The 19,131-nt window shown below is 52.0% G+C and overlaps 1 protein-coding gene across 4 annotated transcripts in view; it reads right to left on the reverse strand.

Moving 5' to 3' along the window:
• TASOR2 (transcription activation suppressor family member 2) overlaps window positions 1–19,131 on the reverse strand; it is a 45,154-nt gene that overhangs the window by 6,088 nt on the left and 19,935 nt on the right. For 2 of the 4 annotated variants that reach the window (XM_087765646.1, XM_087765647.1), the window contains exons 11-18: window positions 18,712–18,815; window positions 15,567–15,639; window positions 15,380–15,454; window positions 10,786–11,595; window positions 9,350–9,520; window positions 6,780–7,722; window positions 5,138–5,672; window positions 202–3,780 (exon numbers count right to left, since the gene is read on the reverse strand). In XM_087765646.1, coding sequence (XP_087621772.1) covers window positions 202–3,780; window positions 5,138–5,672; window positions 6,780–7,722; window positions 9,350–9,520; window positions 10,786–11,595; window positions 15,380–15,454; window positions 15,567–15,639; window positions 18,712–18,815 — 6,290 coding nt within the window. The other 2 variants (XM_087765649.1, XM_087765648.1) reach the window with 2 other exon arrangements.

A 19,131-nucleotide genomic window follows, 5' to 3' on the forward strand; every position in this document is an offset into this window, starting at 1 on the left:
TTTTCCAACCTAAATGATTCTGTGATTCTAGTTTCTGGCAGTGGGAGCTGAGATGAAACGGCAGAGACGGCTCCAGGCTTAAGGGAGCCAAACGCCATCCATGTTGGGTTGAGCAAGCTTGCCCTGCGCCTGCTCCGGTTGCCCCCAGCTCTCACCCCAGGGCCACCCATCCCCGTCCAGGCTGGTGGGACTGGCTGTTACCTTCACGCTTGCAAAGAAAGGGTCCTTGCCCGTCTCCACCAGGTAGAACATGCCGGCGTGGCTGCAGGCCTCCTTGGCCACGCTGCGCAGGCGGAAACGCAGCGTGCTGCACAGGTCCGCGATCATCTCGAAGGCGGCCATCCTCCCAGGTAGGGACGTGCACGGCCACTTGCTCGCCGCCTCCCCGTGTGCCGGGACCGGCCCTCTGCCCTCGCTCCCCGCCTCAGCCCTGCTCAGCATCACCCTGTTGAACTCGGCGTACTCGTCGAGGATGACAGCGATGTCCCCCTGCGAGTGCTGCAGCTCGTTATTGTATTTGAGCTTGCTGAGGTGGAAGGGAGCCGTGCGGCCCTGGCGCTGGGATCTGGCCCTGCTCTTCTCGTCGCGGAGGGTGTCCTGCCACGGGCTACACGGGTCCCCATGCCAGCCGCTTCGCCGGTGCCAGCCGAGCCCGCTCAGCCGTGTGTCGGAGGGCAGGACTGTCACCTGCAAAGGGCTCCTGCTCCTCGGGGAAAGTGGGATGGGAGCTTCTCGCACAGGCGATGTCTTAAACATCACCTGGGGAGATAAGTCTTTTGGAAAGATGCTTTTGGAGGTAGAAAAGGGTGGTTTCCCACTCCTTAGGATTTGTTTTAGCTTATAATGGAAACGAAGACACTCCATGTCCAAAGTGTGCTGAGTGATTTCCTCAAAACCCCTCCAAGTCCCCATCAGTGACCTCAACAAATGAGACTGCTCCGCACAGCGGCTGCAACTCTTTGAAGGCTGCGAATTTCCCATCCTCTCCTGGCACTTTTTGGTGACCACGAAGTTCCGGTAGTTCTTGGCGATCCCCTGGCCGTCCCTAATACTGACGTACGGTGGAACATGCCCGCTGCTGGTTTCCCCCGGGCCGCTGGGCCAGCCGCGCTCAGCCCGTGAGCGGCCCCACTCCGTGCCCAGCGAGCCCCAGTCCTCCCTGCGCCCCTCCGCGCGCGCTGAGCTTGTGGAGGAGGAGTCGCAGTTAGTCCTTGTGCCCGCAGCATCCACAGATCTCGTGCTGTAGAAACTCCGTGAAGTCCCCCCAAAATACTCCTGGTCTGAGTCGCCGGAGAAGGTCTCAAACAGATCTTCAAAGGTCAAGCCCACGCGTCTGTCTTTGCTGGGGAGCTGCTTTGCCCTCGGGAGCACGTTCGAAATATCTTCAGCGTCACTAAGCTCCAAGCTTTCTCCAGAGAGCCACCCGTGCGCACGTAACGGCAACATCGGGGAGGGGAGAGCGGGGATTTCTCCCTCTCCCACCTCCACGCTGGCATGGTGCAGATCAGCAAACACGTCGGATCCCTCGGCCTCGTGCTCGCCCCAGTCACACACAGACTGGGGCTCGCGCAGTGGCATGAGCAACTCCCCTGCTGAAAAAGATGTAGGACTGGCAAGAGGGATGCTGCTTCCTCCTGAATCCTCAGGCAGGATGGGTTCCTTCTCGTGGCTCCCTACCGCATCCACTGCTTGGCCCCCAGGGCTGGCACACCTGGGGCAGGTGCCCACGCAGCAGGACCACAGGGCACCGCCTGGAGCCGGACTCGTGCCAGGACAGAGCGTCTTGGGGTGCACACCGAGGCCTGAGTCCCGCTCAGCGCTGTGCAGACCTGCCTTGTGACCATGGGGAGGAGAAGGAGGCATTGATCCCAGATCACCCGGCGGCACAAGCACATCCACGGGGGAGCTCTCTGCCGGCTCTGCACAGCACGGACCCATGTCTTTTTTCACCTCTTCTGCACACCTGGGCTTTAAGGAGCCGTCCGGGCTCTCGGCAGCCACACTCACCTCTGCAGCACCGACTTGCTCGCAGGACTTCCCGTGTTGGCACAGAACTGGCCCCCACTCCCTTTGCTCTAACAAGTGGTGGTGGGGGTCTGCATCTCCGCCGCAGGGGAGAGGGTCCTGCTGGGGGGGAGAAGCTGGAGCCAAGCGTGCGTGGGCAGGCGGGGACAGGCTGTCTGGGGAGCTCTGTTGCTGCCTGGGATGCTCCTTCAGGGCAGACATCCCCTCTCTCACCGAGGAGGAGGGCTTTGATTCCAGCAGGTCATGAAGAAAGGTTGCTGGCTCCTGCGGTGGGTTAGTCACCATCCCTGTGTTCGTTTCATCGCTCCTGGGGGAATTCTCTGCACCAAGGCACACATCATCACCCTCCCCAGCTCCAGAGTCACCTGCTAAGGCTGCACCATCGAAGGCGAAGCCCTGGCCATCACTTGCTCCCGACGACTCACCCAGCACATCTGTCTGGTTGGCAGAAGGGCTGCTACGCTGTTCTTCCACCAAAAACCTGTTCCCTTCTTGGTTTGATTCACCAGTGCTCAGCAAAGCGAGGTCAGCATAAACATCGCCTCCGCACCTTTGGTAAAGGCTGCTGCTCCCTCCCAGGCCGCTCTCTGACGGAGACTGGATGCTTGCCATGGCCTCCTGCTCCTCTTGAGCAGCCCCTGGATCTGTTGCTCCATCAAGAGACGTGAGGCAGACAGAGCTGGAGTCAGGGGACGAGGTTAGTGACAGTCCCTGGCCGCAGGGTGACTCGAGGCCAGCTGTGCTGGCAGCTTCGCCCCCAGCAAGCGCCCATGTTTCTGCAGAGGGCGCACGATCCTCGTCTTTCTGCTCCAAGCTGTCCCTGAGCGTCTCTCCGGCAGGCCCCGCGTTGCCTGTAATGCTGTCTGGCTGTGCCCCACAGACAAGGCCCGGATCAAATCGTAACAACAGCATCAACCCGCTGTCATGGGACGACCCCGCATCGGCTGGACTGGCTGTGTGTGCCAAACCAACAACGTTTGCCTCCACACCCGAGGTGGCCAGAGCCTCCCAGGGCTCTTGCAACGTGTGCAGGCTTGGTGCCATCTCACCAAGAAGCCCTTGAGGGCCAACCCCAGTCCCGGTCCCATCTGACAGCACTGGTGTTGATCTGCCCAGGCAGGAGGATGCTAAGGCAGTGGGGCTGGGCACGGGACCCTCTTCAGAAAGGGCAAAGTCCTTCAGACATGCTGAATTCACTGGCTTCTGCTCGCTGTGTTCATGTTCCATGTCGGCATCACCGCTTTCAGAAAATGCTAAATCACCAGGCCTCAGGACTGTGCTTTCATATTCAGAGTCCTCTTTCTCTTTTTTCCTCTCCTCCACCTCTTCCTCCTCTTCTTCTGGATGTCTGAAGGGGTCTTGTGATTCCTTCCCTTCCCCACCAACTCCATCGGGCTTTGCATTTTCGGGATTCGTTTCTAAGAGCATTGAATCACAGCCACGTTGCGGTCCATTGCTGATGGCCCAGCTGCCATCCTCAACCTCCGTACAGTGCCCAGCATCTCCCGTGTTCTCCCCTTCCTCAGGAGGGCCGGGGCCACCCCCTGACCCTGCTGCCCACCCGCTCTTCGGCTGCTCTCCACGTCCACGCAGCGCGCTCGGTGCATCGCTCCAGGGAGCTATACTGGAATTTGGGGCTTGGTTGCATGGGTTTTCCCTGCCCAGCGCAGCTGGGGGCTTGCCAGCGTTGCCGAGCTCATCGGAAGGGCTGGGGGCAATCGTAGCGTCCAGCAGTCCCTCCTTGGGCGGCTCCTCCTGAAACAACACAATTCAGAGGTTAATCTTCAAGGGAGGCAAATGCAGAAGCTGAGACACCCATGCAGGGGGATACGGATATTTTAAATGCTCAAACTTTGTGAGCAGAACCATTCCAACAGCATCTGAGGACATTAGTTGGAGTTTGTCTCTAAAATAAGTCCAGGTTGAATCCCTACCCCACGTGAGCCACTGGAAGCAGAGTCCCACAGACAGCCAGGGAAAGGATTTGAAACTTTCTATCTTCTTTTACACCATGAAATGGCTTAAAAATAGGCCAAACCGTGCAGGGGCCATCAGCTGCTGCCTAGAGGTAACGTATGTAGCAGCATCCTCTTATCTCTACTGAGTTTATCTGTCCAAGAAAGCTATACGGACACCACGGACAGTGATCCCACATTTCCTCCCAAAACACTGCTGCCTGCTCCACAGCACTAAACCCAGGTGGTAAAAAAGACTGGGATATTTTTTGCTTTGTGCAAAACAGTTGCAGGCCTACGGCAGCTGCCCCTGTGTTCAGAGGGGAAGTTTTAAAGGAATTATTTTAACTCAGGCTTGAAAAAGTTCATCAGACACCCATGTTTTAATTTTACTCAAGTACCTCCACTCCTGACCATCTGTAAACTGTAGAAACTATAAAAAATAATTTAAAAAACCCTACCCAGAATGGAATGTTAACTAACTTCGCCAGAGGGGCGAGGGAAATGTTGCAAAGCACTGCACTGCTATCTGTGTGAGGGAAACCTCTCCAAGCCAGCAAACCTCAGCTCTCCCAAACCAGCGGAGGAAAGGCTGTGCCGTGTCCCGTCACACGTCTGGGCTGCTGCGACCACGGGCAGACAAATGCAGTTGCCCACAGGAGACAGGCAGGCTTCTGAGTGTCGGTCTGAGGCGTTTGTGGTTCCTCTCCTCCCTCAGTTAAGTGCAGGTCTGAGACCTCGGTCAGGCTTGCACAGCTCGCAGCAGAAACCTGGGACAGATGCCGAGCTCGACACCTTCATTGCTCTAATTCTTTGGGATTCCTCCCCATTGGAGAGCATCGGTGTCGAGGCCGCGCTCCCTTGGACAGGGATAGACACAGCTCGTGCCAGTGCCTGGGGGTGCCAGCTCAGTCCAAGAGGACATCCAAACCCGGACTGAGGCCTGAAAGCTTCTTTTTTATTGTGACTCTGAACACGGCTGTGTGGCAATCACTTGGGGCAGCTAAATGCTGGGGGGGACGTTTTTCTGTCCTGTTTTGGGGACCCCCACGACCTGGTTCTAAGACAGCCCACAAGGACGTCTGCTCCTACTCCCGTAAGCGTAAAATGCGTTGTGTGCCCTGTAGACTCGTATCACCCAAACCCCGAGCTCTTACCACAGCGATGGTTGAGACGTCATGCACACGCTCCTCAGGAATGACCCCTGGCTGCCTGTCTTTCACAGCCAGGCTCTCATCAGCATATTCAGTGGGGGAAAGGCTCTCTGGACAGCTTGTGGAGGAAGGCTCCTCCTCCTCACAGGGCAGCTCCCCTGAAGAAGATGACACTGTACTATCGACAACACCGAGAGTCCCATCAGCATCAGTCTGGGAATCTGCAGGGCTCTCCTCCGGGCAGGAAGGTCCCTGACAATGTGTGCTGTGATCCAGAGAGCTGCTGGGAGTCTGGTCAGGGTCTGACCGAGAGTCCGCAGGGCACATCTCCAACCCAAAACAATCCTCACCGTCATCACTCAGCTCAAGAAAGTCCCCAGTGCTGTTTATTGAGACGTACTTCTTGGGGTTGCTGTGCTCCACCACCTTCCTCGTGCTGCTTAGGAGTTTGCTGGGTTTGCTGTAGAAGAGAGCCACCCACATATGAAGTATCAGCTTCATCTCTTCCACGTCATCGGGCAGATCAGGGTCCCAGGGCCTGGAAGGAAAAGCAAACACAGCCTGAAACGTCTTCATCCTCCCACCAGTTGACCAGCACAAGATAACTCACCTCCTGGTTCCCCACAGTGCTAAGCACAGATACAGGGGGGCTGCAAATGCCCAGCTGCGGACACAGATCACTTGATGCGGTTTTTCCGGCTCATTGAAAAAAAGAGAAACTCACAGCTGCAAAGGAGGACTTCTGTTCGTGGCTCTAGGTACCAATTCTAGCTGCAGAGTCATGGGAATCACAGAATGGTTTGTGTTAGGAAGGAACTTTAAAGATCATCTAGTTCAATATCCTCCTGCCATGGGGGACGATGCCAGGGACATCTTCCACTAGATCAGGTTGCTCAAAGCCCCGTCCAATCTGGCCTTCAACACTTCCAGGGATGGGGCATCCACAGCTTCTCTGGGCAACCTGGGCCAGTGCCTCACCACCCTTGGCATAAAACATTTCTTCCTTACGTCAAAACCAAACCTACCCTTCTCAGTTTAAAACCGTTGCCCCTTTTCCTGTCGCTACAGGCCCTGGTAAAAAGTCTGTCCCCATCTTTCCTATAAGCCCCCTTTAAGTACTGAAGGCCACAATAAGGTCTCCCCGCAGCCTTCTCTTCTCAAGATTGAACACCCCCAGCTCTCTCAGCCCCTTTCCTCACAGCAGAGATGCTCCATCCCTCTGACCATTTTGGTGGCCTCCTCTGGCCCCGCTCCAACAGCTCCATGTCCTTCCCATGCTGAGGACCCCCGAGCTGGACGCAGGGCTCCAGGGGGGTCTCCCCAGAGCGGAGCAGAGGGACAGAATCCCCTCCCTCGCCTGCTGTCCAAGCTGCGGGGGATGCAGCCCAGGATACGCTTGGCTTGCTGGGCTGCAAGTGCAAATTGCTGGCTCACGTCCAGTTTGTCACCCACCAGTATCCCCAAGTCCTTCTCTGCAGGGAAGACATATCAGCTTTAACACAGCAAAACTGGGCATCTGAGCATGGGGAAAAAGGCAATTATCGTGCAAAGCAAAGCAGAAAAGAGCAAAGATACCCCCTTCCAAAAGCGCTCCAGACGTCCAGCAAGAGACGTCCCCTGCAGACGGCCTTCCAGACTGACTTACCCGTGCAGGGCGCGGACGACGGTTTTCTCCAGGGCATCGTTGGTGTACCTGCTGTCCAAACTGAAGAGATACTCTGCCTCCCAATGGCACGTCACCTTCACGGACTCGCCGCAGATGTTCACTGTGTGGGACTTGGCAAAGTTGTCCTTCAGCCTAGGGGAGAGCAGGCTGCTCCTGCGCCTCATTGTCACAGCTTCGAAGGGCCGGTGGTGGTGGGTGCTGTGCTGCTGGTGGCGGAAAGGCAGGACTTTCCCAACCAGGAGTCCTGCTCGGGCGTTCCTGGTCCCGTTTCTGGCGGGTGCTGGTCCGGGGTAGGGGGCACCTCTGGGATACGTGTGTTTCTTCGAGTGCTCAGGCATCTGCGAGGCGTACGAGTGCTCGGCGGAGATGAAGGAGTGCTTGTTCACCTCGGCAGCTTCTTGAGTCTCTCTTGGATGCAACGCACGGGGTTTTGCGGGGCTGGGGCTCACACTGTTCTTCTTGCTGAAAATCCCAGGGCTTTTCTCCCTGGGAACAGAGGCCAAGTCATTTAAGTCTATTTTTTCAGCAGGAGGAAGCTTCTGGTTCGGCGATGCTTTGCTAGGGGAGGTGGCTCCCTTTGCAAGCTTGTCTACCCTGTGGTATTCGTGGTCGGAAGCAACACGCAAGGATTTGTGCTTGCGATGACTCTGCTGCTCCTTTGCAGAGTCGCTGGAGGGGCTGCAGGACACAGAGATCACCTCGCTGTCCCTGGGGATAAATGAAGGGATACAAGAGCCCAGAGCCAGATCAGCCAGCAAGTTCAAGGCGTGGGACTCGTAGTCGTTCCCCTTTAGATCGAAACCGAGATCAGCAACGCCGCCTGGGTAAATCTCACTCATTTGGCTCTCACTCGTTTGGCTATCGGCTCCGTGGTATTGGGAAGAAACTTCGCTCGGGGGGACAGAGAATGGCTCCTTCCACTCTGCATGAGAAAAACAAAGTCAGAGAACAAGTAAAGGCCCCAGAGCTCTGCCTCGAGAAGGGGTTCAAAGCAGGCTTTCAGTTTGGCAGGAAAAAAGTGTCTCTCCAACATGGAATTTGCACACTTAAAAAAAACCCACCTCCATGATCGTGCTACAAAACCACCTTCACGGCTGCTACAAAAGGATCCAGACTTGGGATCTAAGCAACTTCAGGAAAAGGGTTTATTCTCAGAAATAAAAGGCACGGGATCCAGAGTGAACAAAATTTCCCTTGGCCTCTGTGCACAGGGTAGTTTGGCCACTTAAACACAACCTGAGATATTTTAAGTGTTTTCTTAATCCTTTTTTTTCCCCCTCTTTAAATTTTCTTCTAGTTTGAGTATTTGCAATTTTCTCAGATAAACCCTGTGCTATGCTTTCAATAATCCACAGTTACAAAAAAAAACAAAACCCAAACCTCTAAAACACAGAGAAAAACCCCCTGCCCTCATGCTTCCCACTGCACACCCTCTCAAGAGCATCACCTGCCCTGAGCTGTACTTCGGAGCACATGCAGAAACCTGGGGGCTCCCAAAGGCAGTCAGAGCACAGCAAATTAGGTGTTCGTTTAGTTTTCAGTGTTAAAAATGCCCCTCACCATGGCTCAAGGCCCATGTTAGTAAAAACAGTATGAAGTCATTAAACAAGGTTAATGCCTTCTACTAAAAACCAGCACAAAAATCTCTCTTCAAGTAAAACCTTATAAAACTACATCTGTGCTAAAGTCCTATGTGTTACATTTAATTTCCTTGGGAACTCGATATAAATTGACTATTTCTTACTCCTAAGCACTCTGATTTTGCATTTTTGGCAGATTCTGGCATTCGGCAGGACCCATCTGACACCTTGCCTGTGTGAGAGCACTGGCCAGATCCACTCTGGGAACCCCCACGTGCCAGGGGCAACGAGGGGCGGCATTTGATACACACATGCTGATGAAAAGTGCCACGTTTCAGGAACACGTCTCAAGAAAAGTCCAAGAAGAATGGATAAACTGAGCTGAGGTGGCTAAACCAGTCTCCAAAGTGTCCACCTCCCCCAGGAAGGGGAAAAAGAAAGACCAGAGACAGATCTGAAAAAGGACATCAAAGCACTAGCGTGAGAAAACATGACAAATTAACAGAAAACGACTCTCCTGTTCCATTATTTATTTTGGCGCTGTAATACTGGTTCTCAGTTTAACAGCAGACTCCCAGCCAGCACCTGCAGACGCTACACTTGGGGCCTGTCCACGCTGCTTCTTAAATCTGCTGCAGTCGGTCTGCAAAGGCTGCAACAACCCGTCTCTTTTTTAAAACGACGGGATTTACAACCTAAGGGACTAAAAATCTAGGCAGATGCTGGCTACGAGCAGAGGTTATAACGCTCTGTCCATGAGCTGCCTCAAGACAGTTTCAGAGCTCAGCAGTTAAAAATCAGGCTTTTTAAGTAGCCCAGCAGTTTGCCAAGGATGCAAACTGAGGGCTTAGGAAAGGACTGAGAAGAGACCCTGTGTGGTTTGGACATCCTGTAACGGTGATCACTTTCTGCTTGATTTCTTTGCTTGAGGTTTCGATGGGCCGTTAGCCACACTTTTTTGCAACTTACTTTTCACTGACTTCGTGACAGTCTCAGCAACAGGAACTTTTTTCATGTCTGGGTTCTTCAGTGTCTTTGGTCTCTTTGTTTCCAAGCCAGGATCGTCGGGAGCTGAGGTTTCCTTCCGAACAGGTTCAGACTGTGTTTTGTGTACAAATTCTGCAGACAGGACCTCCGCACCTGGGACAAGGAAAAGAGAGGGCATTTCTTTTGGTTTGAGACCTATTCAGATTAAAAGGAGTAATTGCAAAATATCCAGTTATGGAAAGTGGAAGGACTGCTCTAGAAGTTATTGGCAGCAGCAGTTTTCAACGACTTGATTTGTGCATCTGATCTTACGAATGGGTTTGCTACTGATGTGAGTGATCAGTAAGCAGTTACTAAAAATTAAGCATCACTTCTTAAGCTCATTAAAAGCCTCCTTTCCTGGCCTAGAATAGGTGTTCTCTGGGGATAAGTCACTCCAATACCTGCCTGCCACACTTGCACCCTGAGGGTACTTATTTGCCTCTCCAAGAGGAATGCAAGAACCTCTCCCAGATCCATCAGCAACTCACTCAGGCCTGAGGCAACGTGCCCCAGGACAGAGCTTGATGGACTACGAATCAGAGCTGACTTCAGCCCACGGTGGGCAGACACCATGCCAGCCCCCGTGCTGCATGAGAGCCCGTTTCACAGTCGCTACCGCTACCTGTGACGTATGTAAACGCCAGGAGGGGTTCCTTTGGGGTGTTCTCGGCCACGTTTCATCACCAAGGTCGAGATTCATCTCAACCCACTTTGAATGTCTCTACAGATCAGGTAGAGGCTCAGACTGGCTCAAAAGGACAGGCTTAGCCTATCCTCAGCAGCGACACAGGAGCCTTCAGAGGACAATTTATGCCATTGAGACACCTCGCATGAGCAGCTCAGGCCAGATACCAGCTTTCAGAAGAGTAAGTTGGGCGTGATCAGTCTCACGCTTCTTGCTTCCTCAAGGCCACAGCAAGAAAGTTGACTCTCAGGGAGTCACAACGTGACCGTGTAGGATACCTGGTTACCTAGGCAGCCTGTAATGACTGCGGCTTTGGCAACCGCTCCTTGCCTGAGCCATCGACAGCCCGTGGACAAGGGATGCGATAACCATGACCTGGCTGATGTCCCTGTGCACAGTCACCGGGAAGCAAAGGAAGGCAACAGCATGGACCACTGCACCGGGCTTCAGGCACCTTCACTGAAATCCCCTGTCACAGCCCTGGGCTCCTTCCCAGGCTGAACGAGAGACTGTAGAGACATGACTGTAGAGACATCACCACAGACCTATGTGGACGCTCTCAGGAGGCATCTGCTTGCTCTGGGCACCCGGGAAGATGGTGAGGGGACATGGCTCCTAGTGAGCCCTCAGTATCCCGGCTGGATACCCCGGAGAAGCAGGAGAAAGTCAGTCCCATTTATATAGCACTTACCTCTTTTCCTTCTGTGCGGAAACTGCAAATTGGCTAATTTAAGCATGGGCTCGTTGGAATTGGCCGTGAGCCCTGGCTTTTTAGGAAAAGAGAGCGCAATGCTAATTTTCTTCTTCTTGGTTGCTTTCCTGTTCCTGCCACTGTCCCCCATAGGATGCATTTGCATCTTGAGGGGTGACCATTTCTTCCTGGTTCTGGTCACAACGGCTCGGCTGGATTTCCTCCTGCTCTGCTGCACCCATAGCTTGCTAGCCAAGTTGACGTCTTTTGTGGGCCCTTCACCACTTTGGTCCAGCCACGCTGAGGGCTTTGGGTTTTCACTTTTGACTTTTATTTCCCCTGCTGTGTTGGCAGGAATAGGGCTCGGTGGCACCGCTGAAGAGAAGTCCACTTTACGATCAGCCTCTGAATCGCAGCAAAGAGACTGAACAGTGCCAGTCAAACATCCTAAGGCAGCCGACATTTCCAGAGTATAAGTGCTGGGATCAGAGAGATAATGCTGCAGCTGGGAGAAGGACTGCTCCGAGCATTTTTTGAAGGGATTAGCACATTCATTCTCGGTTGGTGAGAGGAGAGAAGAAAGGGGAACTTCGCTGGTTTGGCCAGAGGTGGGCTGTGCATTTTGATCAAGCTTTGTGTATTCCTGGAAGTGTTGTTTGATACGTATGCTGGTGCTGACTGCGTCCCCCCACGAAGAACTGGTGGCTTTCCGTAAGGCATAGCGAAGTCCAGGCAAAACCGAAGCTATTTTTAATGAGATGTCACTATCATCGCTATCTTCCTTTTCATCTTTTGGATCGTGCTTTTCAACTGCAAAAGAAAAAAAAAAATAGAATTTTACTCATATTAAAAAAGGATTAAATTCCCCAAGTCACCTCACTGTTGCATGCTAAGAAAACATGAAAGCTATGAAAAAGCCCCAGAAGCCAACCTACAAAAAGCTAGCCCCAGGGGCGATGTCCTGGTTCGATGGATGTAAAAAAGAATTGCACGTGGGAGTCAAAAGTGGATTAAACTAAGATGAAAGACTGCTGTTGTATCAGCTAGCCCCGTTCTGCAGGAAAATACAGGGTGAGATCGCACACATAGTGGTGTAAGTCCCTTCATTCCAGCAATTCTCACTAAATCCAACATTTAGGACAGTCAGGGCTCTGAAAATACATGGGTTTTGTTGGGTTTTTTTAAACTTGTTTAAATTTAGGGTTGCCCATGCAGGGTGTCTGGACTACCACCATTTTCAGGTCACTCGTGTTGTTTATGTCCCTGTTCAGATATAACTTCCAGCAGCTCCATCTTTACCTGCTGTCAGCGTAGGTGGACGCAGTTCACATGAAGACACCACATTAGTGCTCTGGAGTGGGATGGGGAACAGAGTCTTCCCCAAGCAAACCTGGGGATTGTATAAATAAAGAACACGAACCCCTGGGTGATTTTCCAAAGCTGAAGGACTGATCCTGCCGAAAACAGTCAGTGCTTCTCGTTTCAGCAGGACTAACGCCCTACCACGTACAGCGCGTAGTATCGTAAAGTTTAGCTCCCAAGAGGGATCAACATGAGCGAGTCCCAAAGCTTGAGCGTGCCTGTCCTCGCAGACGTCACCGTGGAAGCAGGCTCTGCTCGGCACAGCAGCGTCCTCTCGGTGTCTGGAAACGCCTGGAGAGCCGGTGAGATATGCAGAGCCTGTCGGTGGAGCTCCCTTTCCGCACAAGCCACACTTACCCGGCTTCATCCGCTGCAACCCAGCGGTCCGATGTTGGTGCTTTGCACCCGCAGGTTTGGCCCATCTGCGCGTTATGATCTGACTCCGAGGTTTCTTTTGGCTGTACGGCCAGGCTGACAACCCCAGCGCCCTTCCCCGTCACATCTCTTCCCAGAAAGGCAAAGGCATTTCTCTTCCCCTCCCAGATGCGTGATTTTCTTTGCCTATTGGCCCTGCTGCTGCCTTGCACTAGCGATGCCGGTCCTTGCTACTGGCAAGCCCAGGCGTCCCCACGAGCCAGATCCCAGCTGCCTGCCTCCGCTGCTGGCTCAGGAACGCTGCGGCACGTCTGCACAGTGGGCTTGTTACGCCTGCCCTACATTCCTCCTGACGGCTGTCTGGGCAGGAAGGGAACAGCTTCAGAGGCCGCTTGTTTCGAAATAGGAAACATTATTCATGCTTCGAGTCTGAGCTGAGTGACTTCAAATGCGTCCGTCCTTCACTCTCCTTTTCTCTTTGCATCTCCCCTGCACCCCTGCCATCTTCGGTAACCATCCCTTTTCAATTGCAAACCCCTGCACAGCTCTGCTTATCTTCGTAGAAAGGAGAAGCCGTAAAAGACAAAGAGTTTATAATCCCAGCCAGAAGAGGTCTCGGACCCAGGGGACAGTCAGGGCTGGCTGGGGTAACGCCGCTCACGTAGGCAGAACGGGACAGCACATGCAGAACTCCTGCTGGCACCAGAGGGAAAACATCTGGAAGCCATCAACGTTCACATCGCGTCACGTAACAACGTGGAGCGTTCGCTCAACATTATCCTCTCCCCCTGCCTCTTCGCTTCACTGCCAGCTACCCTCCGGTTGCCCAGGCTTTGCCTCCTCTTTAGCATCAACACCAGCCACAGGCAACGTCTGCTACAGCCCCAAACCTTCCACAAACCAGCTGCTTGCACCGTCTTCGCTCTGGGATGCTCCTTACGCCTGGTGCCCTCTCCTGTCTCTACCAGCTCCTTCCACAATAACCTCCTTCAAGAGAAATACCTCCTTGCCCCGTTCTCCTCTCCTCCAGCATACAGTGCTTGCAGTCAGCCTTTCAGGAATAGATCCCTCTGCTCTGGAGGGTATTTTGTGACCGGTGCAGGGCTGGTCAGCAAGAACTCAATATCTGGGTGGCCAATCCCCACCTCCCTTCTGATCTCCATGCGTTGTCCCCCTTCACCTCGCCCAACTTCAGGCTCTTGCTTCAGGCGTCACAGCAACAACCTGATCCCAGGTTTGACCTGGCACTTTGGATCTTCAGCCTGCCTCAGGAGGAGCCTGTCTCTCGCCTAGAAAAGAAACTAGAAAAGTTGCCACGCTAACACAGCCACCAGCAGCACGTCCTTAAAGTTAGGCTGACTGCATTCAGGCACCAAAGACATTCGCACCCCGCACTGCCAAGTTACCATCACGTCTTCACCCGACTTACAAGCCCACTTCGTATGCAGATCCTGAAGGAGAAAGTTTATAGCTGGAGGTTAAACACCGAAACGGACAAAGCAATCCCTGCTCGGATGTGCTGGTAGGTTTTGTCGGCTCTTCCGCCGATTTTATCTTTTGGGGAGGGGAGATGGGCATGTCCTGTGCAGCTCCGTCAGCAATGCCAGCCGTCACTCACGCAGAGGTGGACTGAAATACCAGTGTGCGCTGGCATAAACAGGCTCTTGGCTTGTCCCTAGGATGACTCAACAAAAAGCAAGCCAGAGTTATGCAGAGCAAAAGGCCCCTGTTTATATGTTGCTTGCGGATCTGCAAGGCTGGAAGTATTACTGGTGGAGTGGCTGCAGCGAGAGGTGCGCAGATGAAGCTGCCCAGGGGAGGCAGAGCAGTAACTTTCTTCATGTCCGCAAGAGGAAATTGTAGGGTGAATATTTCCACATAGTGCAGCAAAAAGCCAACAGATAGAGAGAAAATTTCAGGCAAATGCAACAGAGGTTGAAGCTCATTCTCATTTCAAGATCTGCGGGTTCAAACTGCAAAATACAATCTTTATTTTCTCTTATTTAGTGCCTCTGTGTTTGTTCTGCATGAAAAGAAGCACATTTTGGGGCTACAAACAGCCTGGATTCACCTCCCAGGTCCCAGAGCCGTGACTCACCTTGATGGCAGCACAGCACCGCGGCTCTGCCCAACACCATCTCCCTGCCTCCCTCCCTCCCCCGTCAGGCACCCTGACCGGTCGTCATGGCCCCGCTACCAGCATTTACGGATCCCACAGCAGAGAAGTCACACAATATGGCAGAGCCTCCAAACCCTCGCTGCTCTTTAGGGAGCAATGCCTGTTCCCCACCTCTGCTCTCCCTCCCCACGCCGGCAGCGACCTTTCATGAAGCCCATTTTACTTGTTATCTCAGCAAAAAACAACTTATTTTTTAGGGCAGGCCGTTTTCCTGCTGGTTTTGCAAATCACATCAGCTCCATGCACGGTCCAGCAAGTGCCATGTGTCGTTTTGCCCCCTGAGCACAGCTCCAGTGCACCTTTAGGGTTGTAAGCCAGGCTCTGCAGGAGGCAGACTCCCATGTGCACACATTAGATAGTTCAGGTAGCTGATGCTGCTGAAAACTGACTGAAAGGGAGAAAAGTAATTATTTGTCATTCCCATCAACTTCCTGCAAAGGGGCAAGGATGTGCAGGGAATGGGCAATGCAGGAACCTGGTTTAGATCAGCTTAAAACGCAGCATAGCTAGAGAGTCAGGACTTTTCTCTCCTCTTTTTAACACCCTTTGCGCTAAAGCTGTAGGTGGTTCTGAGCAGAGAAATCAGCTCTTCAAGAGGAACGTGTCTGCAAGGACCCTCTGGTGAGGATCCCACACCCAAAACACAGCATCTGAAGCCAGCAAAGGGAACCTCCCTACCTCTCAGGCACACCGAGCGGGACGAGGTGAACAGAAACAGGGCCAGGAGGCTGACGGGCTCCTTAGGGTCGAATCCTATGAAAGAAAGCAACAGTTTTTGTTTAGACTGAGGGTGCCCACCCTCTGTCTCTAAAACAGGGCAGGATGTTTAAGCACAGATATTGGTTTCTATGTAGCCATGTCTTACCATCATCTCGTGCCAAGGCAGAGGACGTCAGGAGGATAAGGACTCCTTGATCTTGTAAATACTTGATGATTGCCTATAACAAACACATATAAAGTTAGAGCAACCACTCCCTTTCCTCCTTAGCACACTTTGTATCACTCAGCAGGACTGTCAACAAGCCTCGATGGCTGGTGAACGTGTGCCAACGCCACCAGCTCATTCCCTGCTGACGAGGACGCTGTTTGGTCTGTGCCACTTGGGTCAACTGGGACCTGTAACCAAAAGCATTCCGTTTATGCTGTTATTCAGCTCTCAAATTCCTCCCATCTGTTCCTTAAAAAATAAATATGCTTAGCCAAACTAGCCGTAATTAATGAATAAGGTTAATAATCTTAGTCCCTTCAGTTCAAAAGCTCCTGGGGATCTCAGCCAGGAATTGCTTTCCGCAGCCCAAAGGGAAGGTTTTCCCAGCAGGGAAAGCAAAGCTGGACACCAGCACCAGCATCTGACAATACACAACCAACGGTCCCAGCCACAAGCCTGACTGCAGTTCAGGCCATGCAGCTTGCTTATTAGCAGCGTGAGTATCAATGAATATGTGGGGAAAAAAAAAAAATCTGCTGAGTCTAAGAGACTCCTGCGACTCTGTCTCAGGGCTGGATGACTGCATGTCTAAAAAGATACGTGCACTTATCGAGGCTTTTCTTGTGCTTGGGTGTTGCTTGATGCCTGATTGCAGAGCTTGGCTTGGACTGCCTTTCCCTCCGTGGGGACACCCATTTGGATCTCTTTCTTCCATGCAGACACATCTTTTCAGGAAACTTACAGGAACTGAACAACCCGAGGGCTTCTAATGCTCTGTGAAACTTTGCTGATCCCATTCAGTATGTTCAGACATAACAGAGGATTGGACTAACGCCCACAACCTCATTTCTCCAGGACAACGGAACAACTTTGGAAATGCTGAACAATTTCAGTGTAATATTCACTACTCAAAACAGTAGCTCCTTGCTTTGGTTGTCCCAAGCCAGCAAAGCAGAAGGGATAAGAGCCAACATCTCTGCTGCATAAATCCAGCTCAATGAAATAGCTGTGGTTTCTCACCGACAGGATGATTTTCAGGCAGGTGAGGAGGAAAGTCAAGCCATAAGGCAGCAGCCACCAGGCACAGAGCTGAGAGACGTCATTCAGCACCCAGAGGAGTGCAGCTGGCCTCGGGCAACCCCACCGAGCTCCAGCCACCCTTTCATTTTCATTTGGGCCCTGCGCAAGGTGCGTGCTTGGCCCATGCACCACTGAAAGGGAAAGGAGACGGAGGGCATTTTTCATTTGCACTTTTGGGAGCTGCCGCCAAAGCGGATTCACCCATGGGCCATTCAACGGCATGCTAAGGGGAGGGAAGAAGCACACCCAAAATGGGCTGCCACTGTTTCCTCATTGAAATAGGGGAGATATTTTAATCCAGATGACAGATATATGAGGGTGGGGAAGCTCTAGGGAAAACGATGCTCCTGATGGCTCTCAATACCACACTACTCACAGCCACAACTCAACTATCTCATCTTCCCTGACTCCTCTAGAGGCTCCTCTGCTAGGCTTGGCAGGATCTATGTTATAACCCTCAGTGGCTGCAGACACGGTGTAATGCACCAGAACAAGCGGTTGTCACAGAGCCCAGCAAGAAAGGCATTTGAGATCTGTAAAGTATTGATTAAAATATCTTGGTGAGAACAAGAGAAGAAAAAAGGGATGGCATAGATAAGCTTGTGTCCCTTCAGATGCTGGGAACCTTAAGATAAGCTGCAGCATGGACAGATCTGCGCCCCAGCCGGGGGTCCAACTGAAAAATTCTTCATGATGAGGGTGGTGAGACACTGGCACAGGTTGCCCAGAGAGGTGGGAGATGCCCCATCCTTGGAAACGTTCAAGGCTGGATGGGGCTCTGAGCAACCTGATCTGGTTGTAGATGTCCCTGCCCATTGCTGGGGGGATGGACTGGATGGCCTTTAAAGGTCCCTTCCATCCCAAAGCATTCTATGATGCTGCACACTTCAGGATCACCTGCACGTGAAGGGACGTTAAGATTATCTTTGCTATCCCCTTTTTTTTCTTCTCATGTTGTTACCAATAAACGATAGTTTAATCAATACTTTAGGGAGTCAGAGTGGTTTTCTTACAGGGATCCACAACAAACTCTTGCTCCGGTACGTCACGTGGGGGAAGCTACACATCGGTGGGCAGCTCTTCAGCAGTGCCATGCAGCAACAGCACATCCAGACAGTTCATGGGCCACTGCCAACTTAGAGTGAGCGGAGGAGGCGTCCAGCCAGCCGTGAGTTTGCGGCCGTGAATTTACAACCCTGAATCTACAGGAAGCATCAGATGTGAGAGAGCAACTAGCAGCAGCAAAGCCAAACCCAACCCAACCGCAGATCCCAGCAGAGAGGCAGGTGCTGTGCTCCAGGGGGGTGAGTTTTATCGCCCGGAGTCACAAGGTAACGTGACAATCGCACTGGGAACAAAGAGACCCCAGTGTGCTGGAAAAAAGCCTCATCAGATAATATATTGCAAGGGAAATTCCCCATTAAAAAAAGCAGAAATCTCAGCATCTTCAGAGCTCCTGGAAGCCCATGAAGTTTTGGCAGCGTAACTGTGAGTTTCTAGCTGAGTGGGGGCTATTTTTCAGCCACGAGGGAGAAAGGCAGGCACGTGACGGCTTATGTCTTTTGCTTAGTAATTATCACTCTGGCACTGGAGGACTTTGCTTCTGCTTTCTTAATATATAAGATCCCCTTGTAGTCCTTGTCCACCATGCTGTTTGCAATGCAGGGGGGAAATCATTTAATAAAGACAATAAAATAATCTCCTCTGGCATAAACACAGCCAAAGAAGAGGTTTGCCTTGTATAATGCCTTCTGCTCAGCAGGGCATGTTCACCCTAGAAATCAGTTCCCAGCTCATAGTGGGTAATCTTCAGTTAACAATTTATATACAGAAAGACTAAACTATGTTTGAGAATAACCAAGCAGGAGAATAATAATTGAAGCAGGGAAATTAAGTCCATTTTGCATTAGTTCACAATCTGTGAATAATGTTACCAAAAGTTTCAAGAGATCATTTAAAAGGCCACTTTCCTCCCAGAACGACAATGTTTTAAAATACTTACCAAGTCCTTTTCCTTTAGATTTTCTATTAACCGATCCATTTTATATTGATCCTTATTTGATATTTCTACTTCATACAGACTGAAGTAAACACCCTGAAAGCAGACTGCAGACAAAAGAGAGAGAATTTGACATTGAAGTAGTGCCTCTTGCATAAACACTGAACAAACAAGTGCTCCTGTACCAGGAAGATGGGCGTGCAATTGGTGGAAGCACTGGGTTTTTAAAAAAAACTTATCAAGATTTCCTAAGCTGGTATATGCATTCATATCGCAGTGAGTTTCCTCTTCAACCCATGGTTCGTTCACAAGAGATGTTTCCCGTCTTATCTCTGCAGCTAACAAAATCAATTTAACGAATGCTGTGTGCTTCAACAGAGACGGGGGAGCCTTTCAGAAGGAAATAGCTCATTCTAACATGCC

Source organism: Nipponia nippon, unplaced genomic scaffold (assembly GCF_047370975.1).
Source record: "Nipponia nippon isolate SJK-2023a ecotype South Korea unplaced genomic scaffold, ASM4737097v1 scaffold_3, whole genome shotgun sequence".
In the NCBI taxonomy this organism is placed as follows: domain Eukaryota; kingdom Metazoa; phylum Chordata; class Aves; order Pelecaniformes; family Threskiornithidae; genus Nipponia; species Nipponia nippon.